This window comes from Ananas comosus, linkage group 18 (genome assembly GCF_001540865.1).
Source record: "Ananas comosus cultivar F153 linkage group 18, ASM154086v1, whole genome shotgun sequence".
NCBI lineage: Eukaryota > Viridiplantae > Streptophyta > Magnoliopsida > Poales > Bromeliaceae > Ananas > Ananas comosus.
This window is the reverse complement of record NC_033638.1, coordinates 7,525,725-7,551,129: the sequence shown is the minus strand read 5'-3', so window position 1 is coordinate 7,551,129 and position 25,405 is coordinate 7,525,725. Positions and strand designations below refer to the sequence as shown.

At 36.3% G+C, this 25,405-nt stretch overlaps 2 protein-coding genes across 2 annotated transcripts; one reads left to right on the top strand and one right to left on the bottom strand.

Moving 5' to 3' along the window:
* Positions 1,200-9,950, top strand: LOC109724355 (fumarate hydratase 1, mitochondrial-like). The gene is made up of 17 exons (XM_020253148.1): positions 1,200-1,441; positions 1,530-1,647; positions 2,026-2,175; positions 2,427-2,537; positions 2,950-3,033; positions 4,847-4,945; positions 5,048-5,098; positions 5,185-5,234; positions 6,720-6,801; positions 7,785-7,879; positions 8,008-8,074; positions 8,210-8,260; positions 8,614-8,709; positions 8,872-8,970; positions 9,072-9,101; positions 9,211-9,276; positions 9,555-9,950. The coding sequence occupies exons 1-17, from the start codon at positions 1,275-1,277 to the stop codon at positions 9,639-9,641; spliced, it is 1,503 nt and encodes a 500-aa protein (XP_020108737.1). The 5' UTR covers positions 1,200-1,274; the 3' UTR covers positions 9,642-9,950.
* LOC109724025 (phospholipase D zeta 1-like) lies at positions 10,775-25,381 on the bottom strand. Its single transcript, XM_020252626.1, is given in 21 exon segments — positions 10,775-11,291; positions 11,394-11,455; positions 12,024-12,089; positions 12,323-12,454; positions 13,614-13,715; positions 14,455-14,652; positions 14,729-14,875; positions 15,332-15,442; positions 16,668-17,213; positions 17,582-17,738; positions 17,922-18,071; positions 18,164-18,303; positions 18,476-18,592; positions 19,593-19,835; positions 20,681-20,854; positions 21,675-21,842; positions 22,121-22,262; positions 22,722-22,837; positions 23,339-23,440; positions 24,883-25,074; positions 25,077-25,381. Coding segments are annotated over 21 exon segments (3,345 nt in total). The 5' UTR covers positions 25,110-25,381; the 3' UTR covers positions 10,775-11,044.

Genomic DNA, 25,405 nt, shown 5'->3' with positions numbered 1-25,405 from the left:
AAGTTGCACTGTTTCTCCTCTTGTTGCACCGTTTCTTCTCTTGTTGCATTATTTCTCCTCTTGTTACACTATTTTTTATCTTAAACTGCACCCATTTAAGAGATATTTATACTGCTTCTCCTCTTGTTGCACTGTTTCTCCTCTTGTTAGTGCAACAAGAAGAGAAACAGTGCAACAAGAGGAGAAGCAGTATAAATATCTGTTAAAGATGTGCAGTTTAAAATAAAAAACAGTCCGACCCCGTTCGCCGCGGCAGCTGCCGCTGCTGCGACGGGATCGGGCTGGGGGTCCGCGGCGGACGCGGCGTCTCGACGTCGTCGTGGGAGAAGCATTGGCGCTAGTCGGCGGCTTCTGCGCGGCAGCGGGAGGAGGGGCAGCGCCGACGGAGAAGAACACGCGCGGCGCTGGTGCCGGCGCCGGTTGCGCTTCCGCCTCCCCCTCCTGCGCCCTACCACTTGGCCTCCCCTTCTTCTTCTTCGCCGTTGTCTTCTTCTCCGCATCCAGCCCGACCCCGTTCGCCGCAGCGACGGGATCGGGCTGGGGGTCCGCGGCGGCGGAGGAGAGGAGGAGGGGGTCGCGGGCGGTGGAGAGGAGGGTGAGGAGGGGGGCGACGGTGAAGAAGGATGGTGAGGAGGGAGGCGACGGTGAAGAAGAAGGCGACGGTCCGCCTTTTTTTTTTTCGGCGAGAAAAAAAAAAAGAACGACAGAAACGAAAAGGAGAGAAAGAGAAAAGAGAAAAAGTAATAAGGGTATTTTGGTCAGTTTGCTGAAAAAGCGGACCGAATTTGCAAAAATGAAAAAGGTGATCCGGTTTTGCAAAAGCCCAAAATAAGTGNTTCTTAGCCCACAGAGAGACAGTAAATACCTCTGTTACGGTTTTTGTGTTTGGCCCATTAGAAAACCCAGATGAAGGGTCCCAAAAAAAAAAAAAAAACAAACTAAGTTACTAGTAATTTTACCAAAATAATAACTTTAGAATAATTTTTAGTTGAGCGGTCTATGGAAAAATTAAAAAATAGGCAAGGGGTCTCCATGCATTTTTTCTCCTTTGTCGTTTTCTTCAGCAACTCTGGTCCACCCGATGCGAAACGAACGCTAGAGATCGAGCAACCAAAAATCGTTGCAATTTGCGTTTGTACCCATTTGTGCACCCACCAATCACGACTCGTCTCCGTCGTTTAAAAGAGAGTCGGGATCTTTTCTCTCGCTCCTCTCCCCTCCTCCTCCTCTCTCTCTCCTCTCTTTCTCTCTCTCTCTCAAGCTCGGAGGTGGCCATGGCGATGATGATCGACGCGTCGCGGCGCCTCGCGACCCGTTCCAAATCGGCTTCGGCGGCGGCGGCGGCGGCGGGGTTGCTCCGCTCGGCGCTTATCCGCTCGATCTCCACCGGGTTCAGGGAGGAGCGCGACACCTTCGGCCCCATCCTCGTCCCCTCTGACAAGTGAGCTCTCTCTCTCTCTCTCTCGATCGCTCGATCGAATGATTGATCGAATCATATAGTTTGATTCTTTTGGGAATGGAAACGACAGGTTGTGGGGTGCTCAGACGCAGCGATCGCTGCAAAACTTCGACATTGGAGGCGAGCGCGAGCAAATGCCCGAGCCGATCATCCGCGCGTTTGGTGTTCTCAAGAAGTGCGCTGCTAAGGTACTTAAATTTCACGTGGTTTCGTCCTAATCTTCTTTGAACGTTTTTTATTCGTGGTGCTATGTTTTGGAGCTGAGTTTAGGTGGAATTGGATTGATTATTGATTCACGGGATTCAAATGGGTTAGATTTTGAGTGAAAAATAAACTTTCGAGTGAAGTGGAATTTAATCGACTCATGGAGTTTGTGCGTTGTAGCTGTGTTAACAGTAGTTTGCTTCTGCTAAGTTTGAAAAAAAGGTGGATAATATTATGGGGTTTGAGATCTTTTACTTGCTTTTTAGGAGTTCAATTGTGCCAAATTTGATGTCAAAATTGTTGTTTTATATGCAAGATGATACAAATTTGTTAATTTCTTTTGAAATTTTGGCTTTGCGAAGGTGAACATGGAGTATGGTCTCGATCCTTCTGTTGGGAAAGCAATAATGCAGGCGGCCGAAGAGGTCGCCGAGGGAAAATTGAATGATCATTTCCCACTCGTCATCTGGCAAACTGGCAGTGGCACTCAAAGCAACATGAATGCAAATGAGGTTTTGCACTCATTGATCTTTTCTCTATACAAACTTTATATTTATTGAAAAATTCATATTTTTTCCCTTCTATCTGGAATTGTGTAAGCACACGTTCATGTTGTTATTCTATAGAATGTTTTAGTGCAATAGTCACTTCATTTTTGAAATTATAGAAAATGGAGATTCTTGTCATAGTTTTCCTAGGTACATACTTTAGTTAAAGTATTTAAATATTTCTTCGGTGTGACAATCTCTTGTTTTGTTCACAGGTGATAGCAAATAGAGCAGCTGAGATTCTTGGGCATAAATGTGGTGGGAAGTTTGTTCATCCAAATGATCATGTTAATAGGTCCCAATCATCAAACGACACATTTCCGACTGTAAGCCTTCATTTGAACGCTCATTGTTACTGCTATTTCTTACACCTGAATAAGGCATATTTGGGAGCTGCATTTGCTGATTCATAATGATAAAAATATTAGATTATTTAATTTTCTGAATTAATTGTTTTAGTGTGAGTTGTATGACAGAGTCGATCAACTAATTCAGTAGACTTATGGGAAACCATGATAGTACAGCTTTTGTTTCTTGTTTTTCCTTTTCCTGAGGGATTAATTTAAATTTTGGAAAAGTTGTATTAGAGTTTGTGAATATTTGTTCAGTCTGCAGGGTTGTGTTTGCATCATAGTTGTTATTGTGTACTTAAGAAATTTTCTAGACAAACTACACCCTGCCTTTTGGGATCATATATATCTAGATGCTTATAGTTGCATTTGATTTGTGATATTTTAGGTTATGCATATAGCCGCAGCTACAGAGATTAACAGGAAGTTCATACCAAGCTTGAAACAGTTGCATGATTCACTTCATTCAAAGGTATGGGCATGAGTTATTATCTTTCTTGCATTACATTTTCTCCTTGATATCATAGATGCAGATTTCAGAGCATCTAAGCATATGTTTGTATCATTGTATTTATATTAACTACCTAATCCATTTTACTTGATTAGTTCCTGTGCTATATTAATTGGAAGAGGAATTCTGATCTTGCTTAGAGTGTGTTTGGTTCCACGTAAAACTGTGGAAAAAAAAATTTTCGGTGGAAAAAAATTTTCCGTGGAAAAAAAGTTTTACGTCGTTTAGTGGTTGGTTTGTAGGAAAAGAAAAATAATTTTCCATGATGGTTGTTTGGTTGAAAGGAAAAGAAAAATAGATAAAAAAACTATTTTTCTTATTTTTTTATTATATAATATATAATTAATATACTATATATATTATTATTATTATAATTTTTATATATAGATTAAATATATTTAAAATTATAATAAACATATATTAATAATATATAAGAGTTATATATTTATAAATATTAATAAATAATTATAAATTTATAAATAAAATATTATATAATAATATTTCTATATAAAAATAAAATACTATATATATATATATATAGTTCTATATATATATATATATATATATATATATATATATATATGTTAGGCTACTATACTCTTATGAGTATAGAGCCCTTCGTATTCATAAGTTGTTTTCGATGTTGGGGTTTTCGAATCGACGATCCACACCGTTAAACATGATCTAGAGTATTTGAAACTTCTAGAAAATAAATTTCGTAATTTTTCGAAATCATAATAAAGTCCATCAAGCGGGTATAAAATGAACGGTCAAAATCGAATGACGTCTTAAAAATGGATGATCGGATCCATCAATTTAAGATCGGAGTAATTGATCTTTATCAATATAGTAAATAGAATTTTCTATCAAAAATTCAACCTATTTCGATTCTTTTACACCGTTAAACTAGTAAATATCTCATACCAACTGTTAAAAATTGTCAATTTTGTGAGCTTTTGATCGTAATGTAAATGATATCGAAAAATTATAAAATTTGATTTCTAGAGGTTTTAAATGTTCTAGATAATGTTTAACGGTGTAGATCGTTGATTCGGAAGCTCCATCATCGAAAACAACTTATGAGTACGAGGGCGATCGTACTTATAAGAGTATAGTAGCCGGACTCTCTCTCTCTCTCTCTCTCTCTCTCTCTCTATATATATATATATATATATATATATATATATATATATAAAATGAGAGGGAGGTCCACCGTGGACCTCTCTCTCATCCGGTCCGCGCTCGCCCACAGCTTCCCTCGCGCCTAACGCCGCAATTTCTCCATTGTTTTTGTTTCGAGCGGAAAACGAAAACATCCATTTTCCTCAAAATATGTAAAAGAACTTTTCCGAATTTTTTTTTTTTACGAGCAACCAAATGTCGGAATTTTACTTTTTCATCGAAAATTTTTTTTCAAGCCAGTTTTACGGGGAACCAAACACCGCCTTATCTTTTTTCGGTCCACCATAAACAACAAGAAAGCTATATTTGCAGCTAGAATTGTATATTTTTGACTAGCGACCTTCTGCAAAGTTAGTTGTTTAAATACCTGAAATATCTGTATGAAAATAAGCTAAGAAATGGGGAAACTTGACTGAACAAATACATAAATTTGACCAAGTATTTTTTGTTTCTCCGACATTTCCTTTTCTATCATCCATATACAATCTTCAAGTACAGTGAAGTTTGCTATGTAAAGACCCATTGTTAATTGCCGATTAAGGCTTTGCTATTCTTTAATCTGCTTTACTCTTTGGATGCTTTGACATTGCAGTCTGTTGAATTCAAAGATATAATTAAGATTGGTCGCACACACACTCAAGATGCAACTCCTCTAACTCTTGGTCAAGAGTTTAGTGGTTTCACTACACAGGTATGAGATTAAGAATGAGTTTTTGTTTAAAATTTGTGGGTACATCTTTATTAATGAGCAGTGAGGCTTCATTCAACTATTGATATTTAGTTCTTTCTGTAGGTAAAATATGGTATTGATCGGATAGCCGGCACTTTGCCTCGAATTTATCAGGTAAACCAGTAAATCTTTATTTTTTTTCCCTCTGTTTTTTTTGGACCCTCTCTCTCCCAGCCTCACTGGATTCACATGTTGAACAGCTTGCACAAGGTGGTACTGCTGTAGGAACTGGGTTGAACACAAAGAGAGGGTATATAAATTTATGAAGCTCTTTCTATTATCTGCCTATGACTCCAAGTGCTGTTTAACTTTCTAACTGATGTATTTCTTTTCTTTCATCTATTGATTGTGTAGTTCATCTGCATGGTCTTTCATTCAAATTGCTTTGACCTCATGCATGCTGCTTTCAGTGCAGCAACTTTTTTGGAATTTTGTGACACAACTATAGTACAATATATTGAGCCACAGCTACGAACCATCCATATTAAACATTCTTTTCCTGGCAGGGGTTGAGAGGGGCCAGGATTGGGGATACTGCAACAGGGGCAAAGATTTTTGTGAAAAATCTGTTCAAATATGCAGTTTATATGAGTTTATTATGCTACAATACATATAAGTTCTTATTGTAGGAATCTTTAGCATTAAGGAATATGCTTCTTGAAATGGTGGTGTTGTTAGATTAGATATTACTACTTGTAGTTTTGAGCTTTGACCTTGTCGGGCAATTTGGGAGTATTAAATTTATCAATTTGCAAGCAATCTTTGGTGCTATGTCTATTTCGAGAAAATGGATTTGCATCTTAATTCTTTCATATTTTGTAAGATAATGGAAGGAACTGAAGTGGTAAGGTAAAGCAGGAAAACAGCCTATAACTCACAGGGTTGGTCAAAAGAGTTTCTATTATGCTTAGCTATCATATATTGCACCCTGTGTATCTTTTCATGTATAACCGTACATAAGTCGAGCCTTATAAATCTAGCTTTATTGAGCTAAGGTGTGCTTCATCTCGTTTGAAATTATCTTTTGATTCTAAATCGAAGTTTTCAAGGTTGGCTTGCTTTGTGTCAAATTGAGCATGATTAAGCCAATAATCAAGCTGAAAAACGAACTGCATTTGGGTGGCTTGATTCAATTAACAGCTGTAGTTGCATTAGCTGCAAATTTTCGGCACAGTGAAAAGGTGGTTTCCTTTAAATTTCGGGCACAATGAATGGGTAGTTTCCTTTCATCTTTGTGTTTCACTCTCTGATCACAAGATCAATTGTATTCTGATTTATTAGGATTACTTCATATATATTGGACACAATTCTAATTTCTAAGTTATGGATTTTTGAATAACTGATACAAATACTTGATTTGGGTAAATGAACTTGCACAGTGAGTAGTCTGATATTCTCTCAGTTTAATTAGGAAACATTTTTCTGTTATATGAACTTAAGTTGTGCCTTTGAAAGAAATTCTGAAATTTTATGTGAGGCTTCTATCTCTGATTAAACAAGTTTTCGATTTTTGTTAGCTGAACATCTGCTGTTCTAGTATACATTCTTAGCCCTGAAGCCCTTTCCTCATTTTCTTCACATTTCAAGCTTCTTTGTTGAAGTACTTATTACATTGGTTGATATCTGCTTGTTTTTATATGTCTCTGCGTAATCATAAGTCTTCAAACTTTCCATATACGTTTGTTGCTTATCATGATATCAACTGAGTCTTACTTGTATGCACATATCCTTTCAGATTCGATGTAAAAATTGCTGCTGCTGTGGCCGAGGAAACAAATCTACCTTTTGTCACAGCAGAGAACAAGTTCGAAGCATTGGTTAGTAGTTATACTCATTTTCACTTACATTTTCTGTTAAGAGGAAATGCATGTTATCAATTAAGACCTCAGAATTTTGTATGCAAATTATCTTTTTCATCTGAAATTTGATCTTATTGCTTAAAAGGAGATGCTTATATTGTATTATGGGTAACTTCTGTAGATCTGTTGACTGATGAACTTCTAATTCAGAAAGCAATAGTTGGATCTCTAGATGAGGGGAGCAATCTCTAGTGTGATTGCTTAGATGTCATCCGTACTATACATTAAGAGTCAATGGTGCATTTTATTTTAGAAGCCGGTATCTTTAGTTGCTGTTTCTAACGAACTCACATCTGTAAATCATAGACACTTTTGAGGGGTTTTTTTGACTAAAATATATAAAATTCCCTTGAACCCATTTTTTCACTTTTCCTCCCTGACATTCAAAAACCTATATTTTACTCTCCTCAAAATTTCAAGTTGATGCATTTAGCCCCCCTCCGTCAACGTTCTGTTTACTATTCCGTCCATTTTAAGGGGGCAAATGTAGGGTTTTGAAAGTCAAGGGACGAATTGAAAAGCAGGCATTTAAATGAGGTTTTTTGTATTTTAGCCTTTTTTTTCTAATTTGTTTCTCGTTTGTATTAAAAAAATTATTTTTTTCTTATAAAATAAGTAAGGATAATTTGGTCACTTTGCTCTCTTTATTAACACCATAACCTCTTGAAAACATTTCTAAAATTTTAAGGGGGCATATGTAGGTTTTTGAAAGTCAAGGGAGGAAGTGAAAAGCGGGCATTTAAAGGAGGTTTTTTGTATTTTGGCCTCTTTTTTTTTTTTCTAATTTGTTTCTTGCTTGTTTCTTTGGCTTCTTTTTTCTCAAAATTTTTCTGCTTTTCTGCACACGTTTGTGGGGTCCTCGCTGTTCCTTTTCTTTTAATATCTTCAACTTCTTATCCTTATCCTTTCAACATACTAGTCTTCATTTGTTTGCATGGTAGGCAGCGCATGATGCTTTTGTTGAGGCTAGTGGTGCCTTAAACACAATTTCTGCGTCTCTGATGAAAATTGCGAATGATATACGACTTCTAGGAAGGTATTAAGTTCATGATTCATAGAAATGTCTATACATCAATGCGTAAATAGATATATATGATTACTTTTTTGGTATCTTCTGGCTTTGGCTTTGCACAAGGTTCACAATTTTCTGCTCTCTTGTTTCAGTGGTCCACGTTGTGGACTTGGTGAGCTTATCCTACCTGAAAATGAGCCAGGCAGTAGTATCATGCCGGTAAGTGCACCCCCCTTCTATTTCTTGTCTTTCTTTTTTCCATTTTGTCACCTCAAGATAATATAGATCTACAGCAGTTGTTGTGGTTCATTATGTATTTCATTTTATGTTGAATCCGGCATTATTCTGTCGCAGGGGAAGGTTAATCCTACTCAATGTGAGGCATTAACCATGGTTTGTGCTCAGGTTTGTCCGTACTTCTATTAGAACTGTATCAAATGTTTTAATAAGTCAATATTCTTGATTCTAGCTGCCAGAAATTTGAATTCTAAATTTTCTATCAACATTGTTGGTGTCGCTCAGGCAATGCAATGAAGTTGCCTGTGTTTCAATTTCTTCAATGTAGTTTGGGACAGAAGCCTGTCTTTGAACACTTATTCTCCTCTCCACTTTTATTAGTCTTACTACTGTTCTCATTAGGGATGTGATAGACGAATTTGTTTTTCTGCATTTTATATGCAAATGTCCATGCTTGCTTCTTTTGTTCATATTTGCATCCATCAGCTTCGGGTGATATCTTATCCTTCTGCTTTGTGCAGGTGATAGGTAACCATGTTGCCATCACAGTGGGCGGTTCAAATGGCCATTTTGAACTCAACGTGTATAAACCGCTGATTGCAAGCGCACTTCTTCGAGTATGATCATTTATATATTGTATCCATTTTAATTTACTCTCAAAATCCACAACTTAATAGAACTCTCGACTTTTGGTTTACTTTTATCTCTCTCTAAGAGGAGAAAAAAGTCTCAATTTCTGTTATTAGTTAAATGTGAATTGATTGTCCATTTGTCTGCAGTCTGTGAGGTTATTAGGAGATGCATCTTCATCTTTTGAGAAGAACTGTGTAAGGGGAATCAAAGCAAACCATCAAAGAATATCGAAATTGTTGCAAGAGGTGAAATATTTCATATCTTCACATCTACACATCATTAATGATGTTTATATTAATAATTAATAACAAAACATTGAACTTCTTTCTTCCCTTAACACTTGCAGTCTTTAATGCTGGTGACATCTTTGAACCCTGTAAGTATACATTAACTATTTCAGCTTTTCTGTTCCTTTTTTTTTTCTGTGATCAATCTCTTTCGCCGAGTTTAATGGGCATGTCGATTTTTTCTTTTTTGTAATGCAGAAAATTGGCTATGATAAGGCTGCAGCGGTTGCAAAGAAAGCTCACAAAGAAGGAACAACGCTGAAGGTAATGATGACAGCGCACTGCCGCTCCTACTCTTTCTCCACATTTCATCACATGATTTCCTTTATCGCTTAACTAATTGAAAGGGTTCATGTGCTTTTGTAAATTCACGTTTTGGACCGTTTGGTATCATACCATTTGATATTATAAATTGCCTTTGATAAGATTAGTATCGTCAGAATTCACTGTCGATGTTTCTTTAGATTGCAAGAACTTAGAATTTAAACAAACTTTTGATTTCTACCATATTGATTTTTCCTTTTTTAAATTTTGTTTGCCAGGAATCTGCTTTAAATCTTGGAGTCTTGACAGAACAAGAGTTCCATGAGCTTGTAGTACCGGAGAAAATGATTGGCCCCTCAGATTGATGTCAAAGTAATAAAATTTTCCTTGCTAGGGTCCTGACTTGGTGATTCAAGCACCATTTTGCACTTAATTCCTTTGTCGTGGTGCGGATTCCACCATGATTCTGCCAAGATTAATAAGAACACATGTTTTAAACCTTCTCTGAGATGTATCAATTTGGACTTAGTATTTTATATTCTTTTGGTTTATAACCAACTGTAGACGAGACGCAGCTTAGGCTGTATTTCTGCGGCATGCGAGGGAAAAGTAATTGCATGACTATCATCAAACGTGGAATAAATGAGTTGGGGTGCATGTTTTTTACCATGTCATGTGAAGATTGATACTCCGAATTCTTTTTTACTTATTTTATTTTATTTTTTCTCAAGGGAGGTTTTGGCTTGGTGAACACTTTCTTCGACGGTATGACTGCTGCAGATTTCAACTTTTTAGTTCTGTTGTCAGTTCTTTTGGAGATCTTAAATGTTTTAAATAGTTTTATCTGAATTCATAAGATCAAACATCATATGCCTTAAACTGGATTAAACGTTCTCTGACTCTTCTTTTTATTTTTTTTTTCTTTTTCAGTTGTTTTTCTTGGACAGATTCAAATTCTCGTAGTACTTGTAACGATCAATTTCCGATCAAACGCTAAACTTTCTACTCTTCCTCGCCATATTACTAAACATATTATTGCAAAATGGCATCTTATTGCATGTTCAATATTTTACTCAATAACAAAAAGAATTATGTAATACAAAATATCATCTTTCATTGATCCCTACATTTGCATGGTATGTTAACAAAATAGTAGACTAAAAGAGTCTCGGTTTGGCTATTCCACTCTACAATGCTTACATAAACAGTAATCTATTTTTAACATACACAGAAACGGTATTTTCCCCATAGGGTTCACATGTCAAAGGACCTTAACAAATATCTAAGCATAAAATCGAAGCTAGCAGGAAAAGCACGTAACCAGATTTTGTTCCTACCTGGTAACAAGCCCATCACCCCTACATTCACTTACCGGCACTACATCAATCAGACCCTTGCTAGTTAGAAGCTTCTAGATCTTTTAAAGAATTATCCACTCACAACAAAGATACAACTCCGAGCAGAGAGATCTCAACTTAATTACATGAGCACACTGGGATAAACGAGCAGCACAATAGATCGGTAAAATTATAATTTAAACGAATATTTAATTGAATTATTTCTCAATCCTCCAAGCAAATAACCTATAGCATGTGCTAAGTTGTTTCTGACACCTATTACTCATATTTTCTTTTCTCTTTTCTTCTTTCTTTTTTTGCTTCATTTATACTCTTCTTCAATCTTGGATGAATTTACAAGCCGCTCGACCGCACTATATGTACAACACTACTCTACAGGTGAGTGTATTCTTCAATGAATCATCAAAAACCTAGAGAAAAACTTGAGAGGCAAAATACTCGCTCTCCATAATAACCGGTCTCAAATCCTCCTGGCACATAAAATCCAACGGAAAAGAAACGATGTGTCCCCTAATGGATTGTAATCTCTCCATAGGATCTGTGCCTTTGAGATCTCCATTCTGATAAGACTCCAGCTTCTCCGGAGCAATTCCTAAGTCGATGGTCGTGTGCCCGATCTTCTCCTTCCAATAGGCTGTGCTTTGTCGAAAAGAAGCCCTGCATATTCACAAATATCATTTAGAAGATTTAGTTATTTTCACTAGAAGAAAAGCGAGTGGAAAAATAAAATAAAATAAAAATGGTGAGATGTCACGGGACCTTGAGTGGATAAGATCGTTCGGAACGCAGGAGAATACGTCCTGGTATATCATTGTATTTGTCTGCGAAGAAAGGAGAGCAGTGCAAATAACAAGAGATGAGCTCGAGATAGAAAGGGGCAGAAAAAACTGATAATAATTCTAAGGAATATCCCTCTTCACGTTACCAAATTAAACCAAAAGATTTTTGACCCTTCACATAAGCAATCCTTTTGAATTTTCTTTTTATTTTTATTTTCAACAGTTGAAGAATGAATTCCCTATTATCTGGCTATTATCTGATTTCCTTGCCCCAGCATGCTCTGGGAGTTACAACGAATCATCAAACGCAGCAGTTTAACACTCGCGCACACACACACAAAGAAAAAAAAAAAAGACGGTTCTGATGTATTTTATGGCTTAAACAGTGGTGGCGTACATTAAAACAGATTGAAAGTAGCAAAATTAAGAGGAATGGCTTAACCAGCATTTTGACAAAGTCAGAAAATTTTGATTCTGATGAAATTTGTGGCGTAAAGTGTATTGGAAATTGCCACTTCAAAAGCATGTTTCTGTTGGAAAATGAAATAGAGGTAGTGAAAACTAAAGCTAGCATCAACAGACACAGGAAGAAGTTTCCTGTTTGCCTCACCTTTGCCGTGGCCATCCAAATATCTTTATACGTTGCATCGTTAACAGGATCAATAATCTGTTTGACCTGAAAGGATCGAAATAAAGATATGACTTGATATACTTGGTTGCAAACAGAGATATCATAAAGCCGTTCTTTTTAAATTTTTAAATCAACTGAATCTAAATATTGCAATAAAAAGCATAGCAATGATGTGACAGCTATTAGTAATTTATAATTAACAGCTCCTATTTTCAGGAACTATGCAACAAACGTAAGGACGTGCCACCAAAAAAAAAGAAAAAGGAGTAAATACTAACCTCCCCTCGGTGAAGACCAAGGTGTTCAGACCATAGAGACAGGCGAAGACTAAAAGAAAACTTTCCAGCTTTCCATGGCTTTCCATTCATACGTGAAGTGACGAATTCTTTATCTTCAATAAGTACACCGATCTAAGGAAGAAAAATTTAGCCATCATGACAAGGCAAAATGATTGCAAAAGAGACTGAAATAAATTATCAAAGGGAACCCTTAATTGTGTCTGGAGGAATATATCAATCCACAATAAAGGAAAGAATCAAGTTTCAAATCAACCAGTGATGTAAAATGTCTCTGATTAATATTATTCAGTACATGCAAGATTCTCAACATATCTTATATTTCATATTACCTTTTGCAAGTCTAAAATACAACAATAACATTTTTGTCGGGACTAGGAGATATTTACAAAGTTTGGAAGGTGATTGTTACAACTCGGAAAACTATTCAATTTTGCACAACAAACCATAAAAGGAAACTATATGGAACAGGGAAAGGACTTTCCCAAGCTATACAAACTCACTCCGTATCCATCCCTAGTTTCTAACAGTACAAACTGTGGTCAAACCATAGATGCAAATACTGCACAAAGGTTCAAAAAGGAAAATAATTGAAAGAACATAGATATATGTAACTGCTTCCAACATTGATGTATGACAACTTAAACTGGGAGAATCTGACAAATACCAAGTGCCTACGTTAAAATTAAATCACAATGTTACACCCTACAGACTGAATCTGACAAATACCAAGTGCCTACGTTAAAATTAAATCACAATGTTACACCCTACAGACTCGAAAACAAAATTTAGGACCAGAATTTTTGAATATTTTATGCATTTTCTAGAATTTAGGTGTCTTTTTATACTTGTGACGAACAAAACTAAGCCTCCAAGGAAGAAATGAAGGAAAAAGAGAATAAATGAACCTTGGTAACCAGTTATATCAAAGTAGATTAATAACAATGACAAAACCAAATCATCAGACAATTCAGGGTCGACTCAGTAAATCACATTCCATCATTCAACTCTTTTGATGAAAGAAAAAGAGCCATCATAAATGAAAGGGTGATTAAACAAGAACAAAAGGCAAAAAATTATACATGAAAGCACTTATTTGATGAGTATATATCTAATAGTGCCGACTCTGGTTTTTCTTATATTTGACTTGTAAAACTTGTAAAGAAAAAGATAAGCTGAAGTAAACCATGCACTTATACACCTAATGAATGTAGCAATCTATTTCCAGCTGTTTTTTTTTTTNGAGAGAGAGGGATCAAACAAAGAACCATACCTCAGAATCCCTCGAACCCAGTAAGCTTCTGTCATTTATATTAGCTGAACCAACCAATGCTATGCGATCGTCAATTATCATCAACTTGCTATGGACATATACCTGGAGACATGAAAATCACTACCATTGATGATCAGACTATGCTATGAAGAGAAAACTGTTCTATTCACAAATCAAAATGTCCTTAAATAGCTAACTCAGCTATTAAAATTGAAGATAAGCAGAAGTTCTGCTATGGAGAAGTCAACTAAGAAATTGTACACATCATATAGAGACACAATATGGACCTGTTTAGATGCATGAACATCTTGTTCAGCACATCTCTTTTATTTACTCGATGTAGTTTTTGATAGATAAAGATGAAGAGTTTGCTCAAATGCTAGAAAAGCATACTATATTCGTCCTCCAAGTCATTTTCTTCGAATAACATTAATCACCTCACAGGTGTATAATATTATCCTAATAAATCATGGCCTCCAAGATCTTGCAAGCAGATAACATCAAACTTCTAGCTTCCAATTGCAACACAAAATCCTTATAGCAATAAGTTATCACTAGATAACTTATTTTGATGTCCAAGAACTAAGTAGCACTATATGTATTTCCTACGTAATCTTTTATTTTCGCAAACTAGTGGAAACTTGGTGAAACGAGATGTTATGTTTAAAATATCCTGCGAATCTGTAATACAGTGGTACACGAAACATATGCACTGCTAAAGTTTTCATCCAAATTACCGCACTAAAAAGTGCCTTTTCTTTCAGAAAAAGTAATTTTTTTATTTCCTTCTAGTCAATAAGCTGGAAAAGAAAAAGGAAAAAAAAAAAGGAAGCAGCTTCACCTGATTGGTAACCAAGGGACCTCCATCATAAAGTCTACCATATGTTCTAAGGCCATAGAAAGAGATATAATCATGTGCTTTAGGACCCATAACATCATAAAGATTCTGTAATATTGAGTTCGGCCCTCTACAAATGGTCCGATATTGCCAGTGCATTATGGCCCTCACAGATGCTGCGCCACCATCATCTATACCTCCCTGTAACACAGAATGCCGAGTAAAAAGCTGCCTGAAAAGGTGCTTCTCTAATAATGCCAGTGCGGAGGCATAATACCTGAAACCCAGGTAAAAGTGGTATGACAATAATAACCCTGAAGCACTTTTTTTCCTTTTCGGCTCGCATAACACGCCTGTACAATGCTTCCAAAACACGGTTCCTTATAAGATTGTCTCCGGAAAGACCTGATATAAAAAATTGATTCTGGAGAACAACAGTGAAGAAAACAGCAAGTCAGGAAACATGTCATGTTCAGCAGAAGAAATATGCATCAGCAAATGATATCACTAAATAGATTTACTAATATCATTACCGTACTACAGCAAAGTTATCCAACTAGAATCAAATAATTACTTCGAAAAAAGTATCCCAAAAAAGCCACAGAAATAATGAATGATACAGTTAAAAGTTTGTTGAAGGAGCATTTGTTTACGCTGATGCTATCTTGATCTTTTTGCTAATAATGCCATGTATGGATATTATACAGCTTATCTGCCAAGTTTTTACTACTCAATTATATGAACCTGCACAATAACTTATTGGCAAATTTGTAAATCAATAGCTTTGATATGTCTTATTATTTCTTTTATTTATAGAGCTGATGACTTTTGGTGTCAACAAGTAAAAACCTTGCAATGGTATCTCCAAAAAATTGCATACCTCAATGTATATGAAGTGCTCCGCTTTCTCAATAAGAGAAATATAGGCATTGTGAATGCTTTCTTCGGTCTGACTTGTTCCAGCTGACCATGGGCCAATACTCCTAATAACCTGCAGTAGAAAGGTGATTATGCACAATGGAAATCAACCAATCCACAAATAAATGAACAAAAAATTATCTAGTATGACAACAGAAATAAAATTTAACCTGTAAATATCATTGAAAAAACAGAATTTAGTGCTATTCGATATAAGGTGTTTTCTATTCTTCTTCTCAAATACAAGAATTTTGTGCTTGCCATTACCTACAATGTTATCATAAAACAATCTCTTGAATGTTAAGCTCTGCTTAAATAGCTATCTATGCCAAAGTGATTCACAATAAAACTCAAAACAATAAACCACATGAAACCCACTAATCATTTAATGGCCACAGCATGGGTAATGTATTTTTTGATTGATGAAATGAATCACAAAATCCCACACACAAGTTAAGAGGAAATCATTTCATCCTTGAATCTACAGTTTACACTGAAGGAACTATCTTTGAGATATGACATAAATCTAGACATAGATCTAAATGTGGCACTAGCACATACAATAGCAAGATAAATTCAGGGCTTAAAAGTATGACAGGCATGAACATATTACAATTGCAATATTGGTATTCACAATCATAGTAGCAATTTGCCTTTCAGCAAAAGCATGGTGAGGGACATATTAGTTCATGAATACAGCAGCAAATTCAGCTATAAGAAATGAGATAGCTAATTAGTTGTGAACTCATACATTGGAGTATAGAACAAAATAAGTTGAAAAGTTCTGAATGAAAATTTTCGCATTACAACTTCTATGGAGCCATATATAAATACACAATATAATCACTAATAACTGCATACAGAAAATTTTGGCATTACAACTTATATGGATCCATATATAAGCACACAATATAATCACTAATAACTGCATACTTTTGTGTATTTTGCATGTTCAATGCTCTAATATGTCATAATAATTGTGTACATTAGGCATATGTGATGTGTGCATGCGTCTTACAAACATTGCCAAGATTTTTAATTTTAATTAAACGACAGTTTTTTTTTCTGAAGTACTTTTGTATAGTACAGTGAGGTGTTTATATTTGGGACAATTAAAAAAGGAAGCTAGTTACTGATTCCATAAAAACCACCTCAAACGGGAAGTATTTTTAGAAGTCAAGTATACCGAAAAGAACTTCATACAGAAAGTATTTTTAGGAGTCTGGTAAGTATATGTATTATAGAAATATTATACGTGAATTCACTAATTATGCTCAAGATAAGAGAAGAGTTCTTACCTGACAATGACACAATGTTCTAGGACCAACTTGTCCGGCTTCATCTGCAGAAACCACTTGATCACCTCGGTCTTGTGTTTCCCACCACTCATCTGAATTCTCCGTTGTTGGGTGTACATTCGCAATTACCTCGAATTGTCGTCTTCCCCTTGGGGGATGCGGGAAACCAAGATCATCCACAAAAGCTTTCATCTGCAAATCTTGAACCGAATGTTCAACTTTCGTCTTTCGGAAAGGCAAGGGCTGGCTCCGACTAGCTTTACTTGGGTGATCTATATTTCCATTTGGTTCTACATTTCCATTTGGCTCTAAATTTCCATTTGGCTGTACTAACCGGTCAGGTTCTTGAGGTAACAGCAATGGGATGTCTTGGCATGATGAAGAAGAAGAAAAAGACTCCATCTTTTTCATACCTTTAGATTTGGGATCCTGTTGCTTATTCTGGGCACTACTTTTTTCTTCTGTAATTCCCATGTAGTGGGGAATAACCATGTGGTGTGGGGGCATTAACAAGGGAATGGCTTGCTCATTTGGAGCCTTATTTCTCTGGCAAGAAAAATATAATCAAAAGATGATAACTGCCTTGAAAATGAAAGAGATACTTTGTATAAACACTGTCAAAATTTTCTGTTTACATATTTATTACTGCAAAATCTAAATTTTACATATGCTTCCAAAAGCTTATTTTACGACATAAAAATCCTTTGTACTTATAAGACGCTTGTCTTAGAGTTTCTTTTTTTCTTAAACAAAACCAACTTCCATCACAAATCAAATCATTCCTCAATGTAAGGGTTTAATTTTCTAAATAAATGGTTTTGCAGATTTCACAGGGGCATATATGTAAAATTGTAAATAGATGATTATGCAAGCACACAATTAAAATTTTTAAGAGAATTAGAAAAGCATATAACCTTTGCAAAATTCCAGCGCTGAACAAAATGCCTTGCCACATCACGGCAAGGTGGCCCCCAGAGAGCACAATGGACATCATGCCAGGGCATGCGAGGATATTTTGAACGATCTAGCTCATCTTTCATTGTATCTTCCCAAGAATTTGGCTCAGATTCCCTCACATATAAAGACAAAAGGCATATTTAGATTTACACATAGAATATCCACTTTAATGCTTACATAGAATATCCACTTTAATGCTTTTAAGTTACTTGGACAAATCTGAACTTCATGCTTCAATTAACAAGCTATTTTAGGGGGATATATCAAGTTATCTGGGATTAGCATATATCAAGTTACCTGGGATTATAATAGTCTTTTCCCGGCCAGATCAGTGGAGGAAAATCACCAATTTCGTGTTTGGGATTGTCATAACGGCCAAAACACAAATCAAGTCCTCCAATATAGCAAACTTGATTGTCAACAATCACAATTTTCTCATGATGGGACCTTAAAGCAATCAAATGTATTCATATATCAGATCATGCTCATAGAAGCTGATAAAAATATCAGTTGGTACTATATTTAGGATAATACCATACCATAGGTACACGCCTGTTGAGAAATGGTCAGGATAACGCAGAACTTTTACATTCTCGTGGATGTTAAGTAGCCTCCTCTTAGTGTATACACTGTTGATTTTCAAAGCAAGAGCAACTTCTTTGTAAAGAAGAATATAAATCTGCAAAATAAAAAGTCATTAGTCAGCACACAACTGAAACCAATAAAAAGTTAGTCTCAGGCTCAATGAATCCACTTTAAAATATAATATGAGATATATATGTGAGAACAATCAAGTATAAAACAAATAAACAATGAAACGACAATAGTCACAACACTAGGCAACCAAGTACCTGTACACCTTGCTTAGCTCGTGCCTCCAGTAGAGCATCAAGTCTAGAGGATGCGTGAAGATGAAAAGGACGTCTCAGATACAATTCTGGGCACAGCCACCAGTCAGTTATAAATATCTGCATAGAACTATTAATCACATTAGATTTCTGTCAACTAATTAATTCTGTATCTGAATATATGGAATGTTTCCCATTCTGTAATTTTAAAACAGGACTTTCGTATATATGCCCCTCAGGAAGTGCATACTACTCAAGTTATACAGCCTTAGAAATAGCCCCATTCACCCAACTTTCTGTTGAAACTTTTAATGGATTAATATTAAGTTACTGTTATAACCTTGTCTTTGTTCTGAATTAATATGGTCATTTAGTAATGCCTTGCTACATTTTTAATGTCGGAAAGTTGGCCAGAGGGGCATACACAAATATGTGTTATTTGTAAGGGCATAGGTGCAATTTTCAACTATTTAGAGAGTACACATGCAAATATTGGATATATATATAGAGTTGAGCTAGAATACTCTCAAAAACACCAAGGGGTTAGTGCTTTTGAGTTTTTAACCATTGGATGTAGAGATGTAGGGTTGAGATGATGGTGGTAGGTGGTGGTAGGTGGAATAGTATTTGATCCAAAGGTTATTAGTAATCAAGGAGTAGATCCAAGGGCTAGAAGCTCAAAAGTACCAAGGGATTGGTGCTTTTAAGAGTATTCTAGCTCAATTCTATATATATATATATATATATATATATATATATATAGAGAGAGAGAGAGAGAGAGAGAGAGAGAGAGAGAGAGTCCGGCTACTATACTCTTATGAGTATAGGCTCTTTTGTACCCATAAGTTTTCGGCCGTTAGATCTACCCCTTTGATCATTTTCACCCGTTAGATCATACTATTCAACCAACCAACCACTCAACCCTAGGGGACTACTATCATCCTAACCGCACATTCCTTCATCCAACGGTCGAAAACTTATGAATACAAAGGGGTCTATACTCATAAGAGTATAGTAGCCCTAGCCTACACACACATATATATATACACACATCATCCCTTAAAAAAATTAACTCTAGTTTTAGTTGCTAATGATACTGCAGATAAAGGAGAATTTAGACCTCTGATTTGGCTTCCTCGATAGAAGCAGCAATTGCTTCGAATGCAGCTTGCCCATCGATGAACCACTGGACCATAGTTCCATCATCAGTCAAACCCCTAGGTGGTGCAAAAGAACTGAACCGGTGAGGGTAACACCAACCCTCTGGAGGCCGTAACCCAGCATCATTTATAGCAGCAACCCAATCTTTAACCTTAGAATTACTTCTTGACCTTAGCTTTATCGTCCGGCTAGCACAAGATACCTTTCATGACGACCAATCATAGATTGGGCTCAACTCAGCATAAGAGTACTTAAATATTGAAGGAAATATATAGTGGTTTTGCAACTTAACTATAGCAACAAACTCCTCATTTCAAAAGATAGAAGAAATCTTTGTGTTCAGATTCATGTAGCACTTCAATCAATAATTTCTCGATAAACCATATGAAATTTTCTGGTACACAATAATTCTATTTTCATCTGATCAGATTATCTTACTTAAGTTGTGTAAGTGCTATTATACTCTAATACAAGGATTACGCTATCGCTCTGTCACTTTATATAGTCGATATTTTCAACAATTATATAGACTTCATTCCTATTGTTTCTCCTTCTTGTACATAAGAATAATTTCAAAACAACAATTTATTATTTTTTATTATATTCCAAAATTATTTTTTAGGTATTAGTAAATTATGAACTATTAAATCTACCAAGTGTTTCTTTCTAAAAAGTATTTCAACATTTCAAGTTTCAATCTAAGCAAATGATCTTGGACAAGCTTAAGTCCTATAGTTGCATCTGATCCTATGCATGAAGTAACCCCTTGTCGACATGTAACAATATCTAGATGCAAATCATGAAATGTCTGACCACATTGGAAATTTGGATATAACTTCTAAATAAGATTTAGTGAAGTTTCATGGCAGTACAGCTTTTAAATGCTGCAATTACCTATTACGTGCTTGCTATTTACATTGGTTACAGGTCAGAATTGTTACTGTCTTTCAAAGTGTTATAGTGGAAGACGAAACAGAGTAGAAGCATTATTGATGTCATAATATTAATAAGTCACCAAAATATATTGATATTGTTTAAAAAAAGTACCTGGAACCCAAATCGCAAAGGATTGCGTTCCTTCGTTTCTTTTGCTAAAACAACATGGCCTTCACCATTTCCATCCGAAGTTGGTAATACATCAAAAACAATAATATCTAAAAGCTTTGTATCAAACGGATCTTCTAGTAAAGCCAAGAATCCTGGCTTCAATACAGCCCATACCTATAAAGTAGTATCAAGTAAACCAATAAGTTCAAATGTTAATGTCCATCCAAACAAAAGAACATCATGATATTATCTAATCAAGTATCCGATCAGGTTTAAGAAGCAGATTGTAGTAGTTGAGCAACAAAACCATATCCACATCTATATAGTGAGACATGTTGCAAGCTAATTCTACAGTATGTGGAATATCATTGCAGAAAGAGATGCTAACCAACCTAACGGAAGAAATGCCCCAGAAAGCTAACTTTTAATAGAAAAGGGATTAAAAAAAAAAAATCCCATTCCAGCCTGTACTAGTTTGCGTGTTGTGTGCCATTTCGTGCCAGCCTTAGCTTGGTGTGCGTTGACGTGTCTTACTGTCCTAGTGGCTTACTGGCATGGCTCATTCCATGGCATAGCTATCTTTAATTCAAAAGGTATAATGTTGTGGCAAACAGTTGAGACAAGAAATTATTAAGTTATTGAATCAAGACAAACCATAAAGGATCAGAAGAACATTATCATATATTACATAGTTTAGTACTCAAAATCTACTGTCCAATAGTGAGTCTCTAATTCTCACTACCAGGGTAATGACTATAACCACAGCACTTCTTAGTACCTCAATAAACTTATTGTTCATGCATCGCTAATCAGTAATATAATAAATTGTCCTATCTAAACTATAAATTCTGCATAAATGCAATCATGTAAATACCGATGAGTGTGAATACTAAATGACACAACAATTTTGTAAAAGCATAAATGCAAAAACTTATCAAAATTCAGCCACAACAGCCAAAACGTGGAACAGTAATCAAACTCTTATGAGATGTACCTTCTGCCAGTTGCTGTTGCAGCAACTAAACCAGCCACATGCACAGCATCTTTTATCATCACCATTTTGAATTTTTGGCAAATGCCTCACGGTAACATAATCTTCTTTTAACTTAGGTCCATATTCGGGCAAAAAAGATAGACTAGAGACTTCCAGAAACTTGCAAACCTGCAGTTTACAAGACTTCATTTGTGAAAAAACTTAGCAAGATATTATGGCAGCTGTCAAAATTATACAAGAGAATAAGAGATAGACCATATATATTACATAAGAGATATTTTCTCATAGATATAAGACATTTGGTAATTGGTACTGCAGCAAAGTGCATTCCTACAACTTCTGATTTGAATAAATCTTTTTAATAGTATATTCTGCATCTAATATAATTGGAAAGGACATTTTTGATTCTATATAACATAATCTGCATCTAATACAGTCAATCATACCTCCCGAGAATTCACAATATCCAAGTTCCCGAAAAAGTGATTTAAATAACCTTGCATAGCTGTCTTTGCTCGATCAGAGATGGAGTGTTGCCTTCCAAGAGCAGGTCGAATAACTGGCAATGCAGCACTAGACGGAACATTTCTACAAAAACAGTGAACGCATTTGTTTAGTCTAAAGATACCGAAGACAATTTAAAAAAAAAAAAAAAACTGTCAAACTTAGGATAAAATGGTCTCCTCATGTAACTGCACTAGCAAAATATTATTTCAGTCTTCTTTACTTAATGAACTTTGACCAAGATAAGCTGAACCTGTGAGCAGTAAGCAACATCCACTTAAAAAGCAGAATGATAAAGGAGATCAACTCCTCTGTTGATCACTCTTAAACATGACACACAGAACTTAACTCCTTTGACCACCGATTAATAGCCTGTTCAATCGCTATAAAACTTCTGCACAATCCCTCATCTTCCAAGAAAATGCTTTAATGTTTCTATTGTTAAGGAGAATGACTTCAATACCAACGTACACTACATCCGTACCACGTTAGCTGGTGCTGCCACACTTGGATGCAACGAAATGGAGTTTGAACAGTAGATACCTATTTTTGACAGAATCATCATGCTGCAAGGGGACATGCTCATCATCTGCTTCATCCTCATCTTGTACGACAGCTGTATGATCCCCAATCCCGAGGTTTTGAAGCCATTCTTTGACCTTCATTGCATGATTCAGAAAAAGAATGTAAAAATTACATGCTTCTCATATCTCAAGGAACAACCTAGTCCTATTTCTTGCAATAATCTACAGCTTATCTTCAGGGGGGGAAAAATGAAGGAAAATCCTTCAACAGAGTATAAAAGCACAGAATAATTTATTTTACAGGAGATGGGGTTCAAGTGATGAAAAAGGAGGAATTTTCGATTAATTTACTGCGAATGAAAGTATAAAACTTGAAAAAAAAACAGGAGGAGGAAAAAAAAGAAAGTATTGACTAGAGAACTCTTAAAAACTGGGGAGCTCTGTAAAATTTCAATGGAAATTCGAGAAGACTCCAACAAAAGTTGAATGATGATCCAACTGAAAAGGTGGAAGTTGGTGAAAGAACCATAAATATATTTTTATTTAGTACAGAATCGTAAAATATAAATACGCCACAAGGGCGAACAGACTAGAGAACTAATAAGATAAGCTTATCATGATGAGTGCCAAACAAACCTGCTCTTGTTTCTCTTGAAATTCCTCAATAATTGCACGCCTCTTCAATGCAAAATGAAGATAGAAAACATGTGATGCCTTTTTAACCAAGCGCCATTTAAACTGATGAACAACAAGTTGAAAGAGCAATAAGCGAGTGAAACTTAACCAACAAATGTATGGATGTATTAAACAAACACCAAAAACATATCTCAGTTATATAAATAAAAACTAAGATCACTTCAACAGTCATTGAAAGATAAGACCAAATTAGTGTATAGCTGCAACATTAAGAATTTGTTTTAACATAGCATGATATGATATCCTGCAAGAAGATTTACAAGCAGATTCTTGCTTATATTGAACAGTATATCTCATCGGTTCGTCTTAGCAGTATATGACATCATAATGCTTTGGGAGGATCTACCAACAAGTAGAACATGAAGATATGTACCAAAAAGTGGGCGAAAAAAATAAAAAAGGTATGAGCAGTGGAAGAATGAGCTTCAAGGGGTCCGAAGTTGTTGACAACAAAAAGATGGTACATTAAAATCTGCATTTCTCTGAGAAAGCACTGCAAACAAAATAGCCGGCAAAGTAGTAACAGAATTAGTTTATCCACTATTGCTCAGTAGGTGATGCTCACTAGTAGAATTCCACTTGTTGACTAGTTAAATACAGAATTCCATTCTGGCAAGGGACATCAGAAATGTGGATTGGTTTATCTACTCAACCTTTCTAAATGAGTGTGGTCTCATGCACTTTCTTTTCTAGAGAACAGTTTTCTAAAAAACCAAGTTAAACCACCACTTCCAGGTCGCAGCATATCAATTATCACCACACATCAATTTTGGATGCTTCAAGCAGAAATAAAATGAAGACTCGTCATTAATAACAACAAAAAATTATCAAAAAATAGAAAAAGACTGGTATTCTTGAAACTCTGTAGCACTCCTAGTAATCGAGTCATGGAGGAAGACTTTACCAAATTCAAGAACTTTGAGTATTACATACTGCTGCTTCAGAACTTACTCTGGCAGTGAGTTAAAAAAGGAGCAGAATAAATGGAAGGGGCCAAAACTTCAACATTTAGCTCCCCAGTATAAAATTTTAAATCAAACTCATCATCTTCAAATAACAAATAGAAGTTCATAGGGGCAGCAACAATGGCATGCATCTTACAAAATACGCAGAGGATTCCCGGCATAAAAGCGAATTCATGTGCCATGCAATCCACTTACAACCCTTTTCTTCAACTCACCATGGTTTCCAAATTATACCAACATCAAAGACGCCCGAATCAGGAAAGTCCATTCGTCAATCAATAAAACTCTCACCCTCTCCACATTAATTGCAAATTTAATGAACAAATAACCAACTCTCCACTTCAAATTACCATCAATTTCGAAATAGAACCATCAAATGCCCCTTAATTCCAACAATTCAACCCACAACTCGCCAAAAACCCTCAAGATCGCAACTTTCCGACCAAGGACCCAATACGCCAAAACCTAGACGAAGCCCAAATATTTCTAAAAGTAAAGGATCCGGGAAAGAGACGGAACCTGCTTGTACTGGAACTCGATGGTGTAGGTGAGGAGCATGGGGGTGATGTCGCCCACGTCGGGGCGCGACACGGAGACGATGGTGGCGGCGGGCAACTCCTCGAAGATCCGCGCGTCGTCCGGCCCCTGGAGCCGGAACGAGTGCGAGGAGGGGATTGAGGGCTCCGACTGCATCTTCACGTAGCGGTGGTGTCCCCCCCCTCCTCCTCCTCCTCCTCCACCTCCATCTCCTCCGTCCGAGGCAATTCGATCGATGGACATGGGAGAAGAGGAAACGGCGACGATGAGGAGGAGGAGGAGGAGGAGGAGGAGGAAGAGGAGGAGGATGCGTCGTCTTCGATGCGCGAATTAGGGTTTGGCGCGGGAGAGGGGCGGAATGGGGAGAGAGGCGATCGCTCCTCGATTCTCTCCTTTTTCGTTCTCGGAATGGAGAGAAGAGAGAGAGAGAGAGAGAGAGACGCTGGAAGGTTTCGATGGCGCTGGTCTTCGTCATATGTATATATTTTTAGAGAGAGAGAGAGAG